The sequence below is a fragment of the Chiloscyllium plagiosum genome, chromosome 9, assembly GCF_004010195.1.
Source record: "Chiloscyllium plagiosum isolate BGI_BamShark_2017 chromosome 9, ASM401019v2, whole genome shotgun sequence".
Lineage (NCBI taxonomy): Eukaryota > Metazoa > Chordata > Chondrichthyes > Orectolobiformes > Hemiscylliidae > Chiloscyllium > Chiloscyllium plagiosum.
Genome location: NC_057718.1, coordinates 37,803,574 through 37,813,636, shown reverse-complemented (window position 1 = coordinate 37,813,636; position 10,063 = coordinate 37,803,574). Strand labels below are relative to the sequence as shown.

Sequence of the window (10,063 nt, the reverse complement as noted above, 5' to 3'; positions counted from 1 at the left end):
CTGATGTGTAACTCTCCATCGCCTCATCTGAACTATCCTGCATCATCAACACATAAGCCTCCTTCTTCTTCGTAACACAATTTCTGTTGTAAACCACGATTCCCTTACCTTATCACTTCCTCCGTGCCTGACAGGGACATTCTTGTCAAAGATATGCAATTTCTGTTCCTTAAACCAGCTCCACATTTCCATTGTCTGCATCCCCTGCATTTTGCTACCCCATTCTATGCATCCTAATTCTTGCCTAATTGCATTATAATTGCCCTTGCCCCATCGATAACTCTTGACCTGTGGCATGTACCTATCCCTTTCCATCGCTAAACTAAACATAACTGAATTATGGTCACTCTCTCAAAAGTGCTCACCTACAACTAAATCAAACACCTGGCCTGGTTTATTACCAAGCACCAGATCTAGTGTGGCCTTCTCTCTTGTCGGCCCTTCGACATACTGTGTCAGAAAACCCTCCTGTACACATTGGACAAAAACTGATCCATCCGACGTACTAGAGTTATTTGTGGCTATATAGGCCTCTATTCTGCACTTCTGGCTGTAAAACAAGGTTAACACAACTAAGTTAGTCTTTGAATTGGAGGCACAAAGTTGTGGATATGCTTGCTTCCTATCTTTGTATGATCCTGATTTCTTGATCTTGAAGTTATTATTTGGAGAGACAATAGTGCTGAAAAGCAATTCTAGGTCTCTAACGAGTTAAACAGTGTTATAGCTCTTTCAGCCCAACTATAACTGGAAGAAAAAAATGCTATATATTCAAAAGCAAACATGAATGCCTAGTCAAAATGTTCAACAGAGAATTGAACTTAAGACCTCTGCTACTGGGGGTTACAAAGTAGATCATGCAATGGCCCCACTCTGTGCATATTCTACAGTTCACTTAGTCTTCAAATATCAGTTCATAGAGATAGATAATGGACTTGTTTTCAAACTTTGCAAGTTGATAGATGTTTGTACGTAATGGTCTCAAGTCATCATGCTATGTAAGGTTCTGTTTATGACCTGAGCAGCTGAAGGAGGGCCCAAACTAGTCTTGTGCACTTAAAAAAAGCAATGAACAGATGCTAGAATGCTGTGCATTCTGAGTAATGTTGAACTAAGCTTCATGTGAGATATAGCATGCAATGTATGGCAGTACTGTAAAATAATACAAAATGTGAGCAATATTTATCAAAGACCAGTATTTTTCATTCTCATTTTCTCCCACCTTCATTCAGGTGACAACATTTATTCTTTATGCTGTTACCATCCACATTACTATGTGGCAGCTCTTCAATATTGAGTGACCCTTAATTCCCTAGCTGATTTGCTGTGTTTCAGGTTACAGTTTAAGTGAATATCATAGTTTTGTGTTAATTCCTTTTGATCCATTGCATTTTAGCAGGACAGCTGTAAAAGGGCGCTTGAATTTTCCCACCTTACTAAATATGAATCCAAATAGTATCTAACTAATATGTGGTCTTAGTGCTAATGTGCTGGGACTGCATTATCAGCTTCCCAATGTCTTGAGTGTTGATGCCGGTTCTGTGACAATAGACTAATAGAATCATAGAGATATACAGCATGGAAACAGACCCTTCAGTCCAACTTGTCCATGCCGACCAGATATCCTGAATTAATCTGGTCCCATTTGCTAGCATTTGGCCCATATCCCTCTAAACCTTTCCTATTCATATACCCATCCAGGTGACTTTTAAATGTTGTGATTGTACCAGCCTCCACCATTCCTCTGGCAGCTCATTCCATACACACACCACTCGTTCCGAGAAAACGTTGCCCCTTTGGTCCCTTTTAAATCTTTCCCCTCTCACCGTAAACCTTTGCCCTTTAGTTCTGGACTCCCTCACCTCAAGGAAAAGACCTTGTCTATTTACCCTATCTGTGCCCCTCATGATTTTATAAACCTCTATGAGGTCACTCCTCAGCCTGCGATGCTCCAGGGAAAACAGCCCCAACCTCTTCAGCCTCTCTGTATAGCTTAAACACTTCACCCTGCCAACATTCTTGTAAATCTTTTCTGAACCCTTTCAAGCTTCACAACATCCTTCCTATAGGAGGGAGACCAGAATTGCACACGATATTCCAAAAGTGGCCTAGCCAATGTCCTGTACTCAGTGCTCTGACCAATAAAGGAAATTGTACCAAAAGACTTCTTCACCATCCTATCTAACTGCGACTCTACTTTCAAGAAACTATGAACCTGCACTCCAAGATCTTTGTTCAGCAACAGTCCCCAGGACCTTACTATTAAATGTATAAGTCCTGCCCTAATTTGCCCTTCCAAAATGCAGCACTTCATGTTTATCTAGAATCTGCAGATTGAGAACTCTTCTCTAACAAGCAGTACCAGTATGAGATCAAATTGGTTGAATTAAGGCAGTCAACAGTTCGGAGAAAAATAATACTTCCCATTACTTTAAATAAATCTTAGCATCAGTGTTTCAAATTCAAGTTTGTTTTGGACACCTTATCAAGTTCAGTGACACTCTGAGATCTTATTTGTAGGGATTTACCTTGTGCTATCCCAGACTATGGGAAAGTAGAGCTGGTTACATTTTTGATTTTTTTGTATGATTCTGAACTGTGTATTTATGACTTCAGCATGTGCACTTAGTTCCCTGAAGGCAGATCTAACCAACTGAATGAGGTGAAGTTTGATACAAATCATTTAATCTACATTAGTTCACATTAAGTGAACACACAGATTGGAAACAGTGAATTCGGCCAATGCAATTTAACTGTGCTTAATAATACTAAACTAAAGAATATGCTGCAATTCTCCCAAACAGTGAGTCAGTTTGCTTGACTTTAGTAAGATGTGATTTGAACTAGATATTCTTGTGTCTCACACCCATACCCCTCTGAAGGCTGACTGGACAGTTAGTGAAAAGAAACTTAATATAAGTTGTTAAGCTGCTTTATTTTCTATCAGTTGAACATAAATAACAGTTCTGATTGCTTTAATTATTTCCATCAATTCGATTTGTTTTTGTCTCTATATTATTTGCAATGAATATAGCGTACCAACCCACTTCTAACCATGCTTGAATTTAAAAATAAATTAGAACTCCTCTTGAATTCTATTCTTCATGCAATTCTTTGTTGCCTGATTGCCTGTAGTTTTCATAGTTCTGTTTTTAAAACAACATTAAATTCAATATCAGTTCTTATCGCTCCCTCACTCTCCAATCCCATCACAGAGAAAAATCGACTAGCCTAAATTGGCAGTGATACTTAGAATAGAATAGAATCCCTACAGTGTGGAAACAGGCCCTTTGGCCCAACAAATTCACACTGACCCTCCAAAGAGTAACCCACCCAGACCCATTCCCCCTACCCTATATTTACCCCTGACTAATGCACCCAACCTACACATCCGTGAACACTATGGGCAATTTAGTACAGCCAATTCACCTAACCTGTACATCTTTGGACTATAGGAGGAAACCCATGCAGACACGGGGAGAATGCACCAATTCCACACACACAGTCGCCTGAGGCTGGAATCAAACCTGAGTCCCTGGCGCTGTGAGGCAGTAGCGCTAACTGCTGAGCCACTGTGCCCCCTAAGTTTGAACTTGAGTTCAAATTTAGCATTATTATAAGTATTGGTGATTGACTATCACTTATTCTCTGCAGCACTCTGGTTCAGGCACCTTATCTGGAATTTAATTAGTACTTACTATCTATGTTTCCTTTGAATTTATTGCTCTGGGAGCCAGTTTAGTTCAGTGAAAGTATTTTTGTCATATTTATGCATAGTTCCTCCCATGACAGTATAGTCTTAAACTTGAGATGTTGCAGACTTTAGCATAAAGCTTGTGTAAATTCACGATGCTTTAAAACAAATCATAACAAGTTTAAAAAAAAAATTCAAATCCTTTATTTGGAAAAATGATCAAACATTGTTGAAATGTGATAGATGGTCACTATTGTCTTATTTATTTTATGGAGATCTATCTATTAACATTAGATAGTTCACTCACACTGAAATGGTCATTTTTAATGATGTGGACAAGTGACAAAGCAGATCAACATAAAATGTTTTTAATGTTCTGTCCGCGATAGTAGTGATGTAAAGTACTGTGTGTCTCCTTTTCCAGTTATCTCCCATCAACCAGTGATACTGCAGAATTTCTCTGCAATATATAAAGGAGAGTAGGATTGATTTCCCATTGATGATATGTATCAGGTTGATCTGGTATTGCAGATCTTTGCTACACTAAAGTAAAGCCAGCATGTGAGGATCTCTTCTTGCCATATTTTTGAAGACAATCAATATTTTATTTACAAACTGTAATAAACATTGACATTGGCATAGAACGCTAATTTTAATCTTTTTCTTAAACTAGTGGATAATGAATTTGAAGATGTCTCAGTGCAGTTGCTGAAACGTACTCAGATGATGCTCAGCAAGTATAGAAGTCTGTTATTTGAAGATGCAATGGTAAGTTGTACTGTAACATGAAAGCATTTAGTGAGCAATTAACATTCCATTTAATCCTAATTGGAAAATCACAGCAGAAAAAAATATATTTAAGAATTTTGAATGTTGAAATATGTACAAACCACCTGTAAATTATTGAATGTTGCCGATAATAGATTGTAAATGTAAATTGCATTGTGATTAACATTGAGATAAATGCATTCATACAGAAGGCTTACCTTTTGATATGCATGTATAAAGAAGAAGTGACAATATTTTTGACAAATTATAGTAACCCTTATTTGTTTGGTTTTAGCGGGTAAATCCTTCTTCTGAAATGGTTATGATTGACCGAGTGTTCAATCAGGATGAGAAAGCAGCCCTTATCCAGGACAAACGCTTTGCTTTGGAGGATTCTGGTAAGTATTTTGGCTGTCTTGATTATTGTAAAGTAACCTGAAATATGTATTTTAACATACTCAAATCTGTCATTATTTTTAAATAAAACCTTGCTGCAGTGATCAATTTGTAAAATGTTATTTTTTTTAAATATTGAAGAGAGGCAAAGCATCCTCTCTTCTTCATCCGCAGTCAGAGGTTTGCTGGTTGAAAGTCATAATGAAGGTCCTGTGCTGGCTGAGGAACAAAGGAACTCATACTTAACAAAACAGGCCATGCTGTTCTAATTGTAATAACATTAGTAGCCAGCAATAGAGATGTGATTAAAATGATTTCACAAACAGAATAGCATTTTTTTTTGTAATCATCCTAGTTAACGTGCTTTGTGTATTTATTATCATGGTGTGTTTCATTTATTAAAAGAAATGCAAATTCAGTGCACAGATTAGCTCAGTTATAAAGTTGATCATATTTCAGAAGACCAGGGTAGTAAATTGGTCTGCTGTCTCTGTCTACCACTTCTAGATTTCTTACCATGAGTGATAGGACATGTATGAGCATACTAGCATTGGTGAACATAGATGTACTAAACATAGATGACAAAATGTAAAAACATGAAATTATTCCTGCCTAAAAATGCTGAACACTAGGAATGCTAGTGTGTTCTTGATGTCGAGGATTGCTGTGACAGCAAGAATAGTATTTAAAACCTAAAAAGCTACACAAGCTAAACAATCAATTGTAGAAGAATATAGTCACTGTAACATAAGTTTCTTTTAAGGGTTGTCTTAGTCTAAAATGAAAGAGACCACTTTCAAAGATATGATATTCTGACTTTGGAATTACAAAGGAATAGATGAAAGCCTACTATAAATTGAAGCCATGCACATTTTAAATTATTATTGACTAATCTTAAGAGCTGTAACTATAGTTGTGAGTTGAAAACGTTGTTCATTACAGTCTGATGGATATTTAATTTTATACTGTAATGTTCTACTTTTTTTTCTTTTAGATGGCTATTTGGCAAACTTCTGTTGCTCCTCTACAGTTGTTGTAAAATCTGTACCTGAAACACAACCACTAACTGCAGATATGATGCCACATACATCTTTAGGCAATAGTAGCAGCGAGTCCTCACCAGCGAACGCTACTATCAACCAGAAAAATGACTCCTCACGATTAATTAATTTAGTTGTTTCTGTGACAAGGGAAGTCAAAGCAACTACAAACTCTCCAACTAGCAGTCCATGTGCTGGTAAATCCTATAGCAGCTGTAGAGCACTAAAACTAACAATCAAGCCAGAGACATCTTATGGAACTGGAACGCAAAGTAAATCTTCAAAAACTCAAGGGCGATCAGACACAGATAACCATGATGGGAAAGTTACTATTGGTTCCACATCTGGTTATGCACAGACTCAAAGCACAAAAGTTTGTGAACCTGCTGTTGAAGCTATCCAAATATGTGAAGGAGAAGAAAGTATGTCTGATGTTGAGGAAAAGCATAATAATTCTTGTGATAAAGTCACTTTGGAAGGTATAATGAAGAAAGCACCGGATGCTATTATTAATAAGATTAGTGATCCCATTAAATTGGAACATAATGAGGGTGACTCACAGTTGCCTTGGCATGACCAGCCACAAAACAGAAATGCTAAAAGTTTTCAACAGCAAGACTTAACATGTGTCCAGACTAAAGAGGCAAAAGAAGCACAATGCGACACATCACTCCATGAACATTTGGAGAGTGCAATTAATAGCATTTTGGATCTACAACAAGCTCAGAAACCTTCTGACAATACTGTCATCAAAAATAACTCACCTGAAACTCCTCATTTTTCAGCCTTAGCTCCTGTGGAGAACTATATAGACAAATGTATCCCAGATCATAATGAGGGCATCAGAGAAACAGACTCCATCTTAGAAGCAGCAGTGAATAGCATCTTGGAATGTTGATAATGTGACCATGAAGGAAGAGGAATGACAAAGATTGTCAGCTGTGTTGACAACTTATAGGGATAAAGTAGCATGTTACTCAGTATTGAGAACAGACACATAGAGTTCCTGGAAAGAGGATAAATGGAGTAGAAACTAGGAAATAGATTTATTTTGAAGCATATTAGTTTGAGTTTAGGAAGATCCATTGTAGTTTGTACTTTGAAAATAATTATGTTGGCACCAGGTGCACATTAAGTCTTTTGTTTAAAGTTGTTAAGAGATATTTAATTTTATTGAGTTTTGTTTTGAAAGCTCTAATTTCGTGTAAAATGTACTCTTCAATTTCAAGGGTGCTTTTAAGTTTGTGGTAGTAATTCATGTTTTTATTCATACATTAATGTATAAGTGTTATTTTTTGGTTCTTCTTGTCTTTCATTTTATGTAAGACGTTTTGAGAATCGAGTGCCAATAAGTTAATTTTTGAATAGTTGATGAGCAACATTCCCATTTAAATCAAAATTTAAAACTGGAACTGTTGATTTTGAAGTGAAAACCCACTTCGTCATTCATTTTCCATTTTTAATACCACTAAGTGTGATTTTTTTTAAAGGAAGGCTGCCTTAGGTCTTAAAAGACCTAAGTACAAAGTGCAGTGTGGATGTCCATATTGTGATCCTTTGGATTCTAGATTTAAGAGATGCCAATTGCATTCCCAGTTTGCAGACTTATTATTTTTGTCTTGCACATGCAACAGCAAGCTTCCATGCATAAGTGAGGAGCACAAAGTACACCATTAGATCAGTGAGGCCTTACAAACTGACTTCACAAGAAGAAACTGTCACTTATGGACGCAATGGTACAGTACCTTTTGCTTTAAATTCTCTGATTTGTGTAGTGTCCAGCTATGGTCCTCCTTAGAAATGCTTTGTACACATTTTTAAAATATTTATAAAGATTTTTTGTAAAAAAGAAAGAAAAAAGGAAATGTCAAAGTTATTTTTGTTATGTTGGTTCAGTACCTATATATAAAGCATGGTAAAACATGATCTGAATGAATTATTAAAAAATATTTTAGTTGGATGCTAACAAAACACTGAATCAACTTGTCAAATGAGCCAAAGAATTCAACAAAACCAATTTGTGTTGATCTTTTCTTCTCTTAATTTATTGAAGATTATCTGTATTCAAATTTGTAGCACTGCAGGCTAGTGGCCACCATTTCTGAATATTACAGTTTATTTGAATATTGTGTTGTAATTATTTATTTTGATATTCGTTGCACGAGAAGTAACTGAGTCTATGATAGATATACCTAGATAGTACAGTAACAGTAAGAGTCTTAGAATTCTTAAAATGATGGCAGAAGATTGGCACAAAATATTTTGAGATGTGGGATTTATTTCTTATGAAAGGAAGTATGCTTTGTGAATAGTTATTTAATTGCTGCCCTGCCAAAGATGAAACCTAATTAATTTTTGTCATGTATTTTTTAAGATTAGATGAATTGAAAAATTTGTATGCACACAGAGCAACAAAAGTCCTTGAGTTGAATCCCCAGCCTTAAAGACAATAAACTAAGAAAAAGGCATGTTTCATTGATTGTGAACTTTGAAAATGTTAAATATTTTTGGAATTTAATGTAAGAAGTGTTGAAAAAGCAAATTGAATCTGAATAATAATAATTCACCTACAACTGAGGTGCCTAATGGCTTCGTAGATAAATTGTGTTCTTGATTTGTGGTCCTGAGCCAAACAGACCAGGAAATTCCCAAGTTTGTTTAATGTAAAACAAATCAGAAATTATTCTTGACTGTATTACATTTGGGTTCAGTTCTTCCATGCCAAGAAAATTAATGAAATAAGGTAGTTTCTAGAGCACTTCTTGTGATTACTGCAGAAACATGTTGGGCTAGTAGAAGCGGAGTTCACTTCACTATATGATAGCCCTTCAATGGTCGCTTTTTGTGTTAAGTCCAAAAATTAATGAGTGGAGAGACACCAATCTTTATGGCTATGTGTGAAGAATGAATCACCTTCCTTGGAGGAGGAGAGGAGAAAAATTGTTTTGTTTGTAACTAGAGAAAATCATTTTATATTAGAATCAACTTAAAACACCATTATAGCACATCAGAACACTAATTAAAAAACCTTGATGTTACATTGACAAAAATAAGGTTTCTCTGCTGATTATGAGGTTCTAATGTAAAAAGTTTAATGATGTTAACCAAATTTATGGTGGGATGGAACAGCAGTGCAAATTCAGCAATGCGACAGGATATTTTGCTAGTTAAATTAAAAGTTATACGACAGCATTGACAACCCTTAGCTAGTTTGGTTCCTTGAATGATACGGTATTTCTAAGATGATAGTTGAGTAAAGTATCCTAAAATGTTGAAAACTTCAAAAAATGAAAGATGTAAGAATCTGACGGGGTTCGACAAGGTGGACTGTTTAGTTGTTTACCCTAACTGGAGAATCGCGAACATTGGACCATAAGATATAAGTCAATCGTTTTGTCCAGAGATAAGTAGACATGTTTTCACTCAGAGAGTTGTGAATCTTTGGAATTCTTTATATTGAAGGGTTAAGGTTGCTCATTGGTTGAGTATATTGAAAGCTGAGATAGATATATTTTAGTTCCTCCAGGAAGTAGTAGGTGGCAAAGTGGAGTTGGAGACATGATTAGCCACAATCATATTTAATGGCAGAACAGGCTGCAAGGGTGTGTGGTCTACTACTTCTGTTTCTTACATTCTTAATAAGCACAATTAACAAATAAAGTATACATTCTGAAAAATACTTAAGATACTGCGATTCGAGTTGCTATAATAGACTTTAAAATGATTATGCTGTCTACCATCTACACACTATATAAAAAATGTAAAAAAAAAAGTGAGGGTATAGTGAAGGTATAACTGCTCAGTAGTGGGGAAGAGATATAAAACCAGTATATAAAAAAAATTCATAGCTGATTTTCCACTTGGGTATTGACCATGGTTGTGGGATTTTTGCTTTCTCAATAAGGCAAGAGCTGACGCTAGTGTCAATGCTAAGTATATTTATCCAAAATATGGGCGACCTCCAGGGAGAAGGGCTTATGTGACATTGTAGAATTCAAAACGTCTACAGCAGCTTAAAGGAGCAGGAATTGTGTTGCTTTATAAATAACAGAATTAAGTTTATTCTGTGCCAGGATTTTTACTTCTGGGTCTGAAGCTGCCAGCCAGTTCAATTCTGCATCCTGACCCTGTGCAATATATTCCAGACATGCCCCCCAGAACTTTG

The 10,063-nt window shown here is 36.1% G+C and overlaps 1 protein-coding gene across 4 annotated transcripts in view; it reads left to right on the top strand.

The window, feature by feature from the left end:
* bicral (BICRA like chromatin remodeling complex associated protein) overlaps window positions 1-9,577 on the top strand; it is a 72,311-nt gene extending 62,734 nt beyond the window's left edge. For all 4 annotated transcript variants that reach the window (XM_043695715.1, XM_043695716.1, XM_043695718.1 and 1 more), the window contains 3 exons: window positions 4,368-4,462; window positions 4,758-4,860; window positions 5,853-9,577. In XM_043695715.1, coding sequence (XP_043551650.1) covers window positions 4,368-4,462; window positions 4,758-4,860; window positions 5,853-6,796 — 1,142 coding nt within the window. In that variant the 3' untranslated portion in view covers window positions 6,797-9,577. The remainder of the gene's footprint in view (window positions 1-4,367; window positions 4,463-4,757; window positions 4,861-5,852) is intronic.
* The last annotated feature ends 486 nt before the right edge of the window (window positions 9,578-10,063 follow it).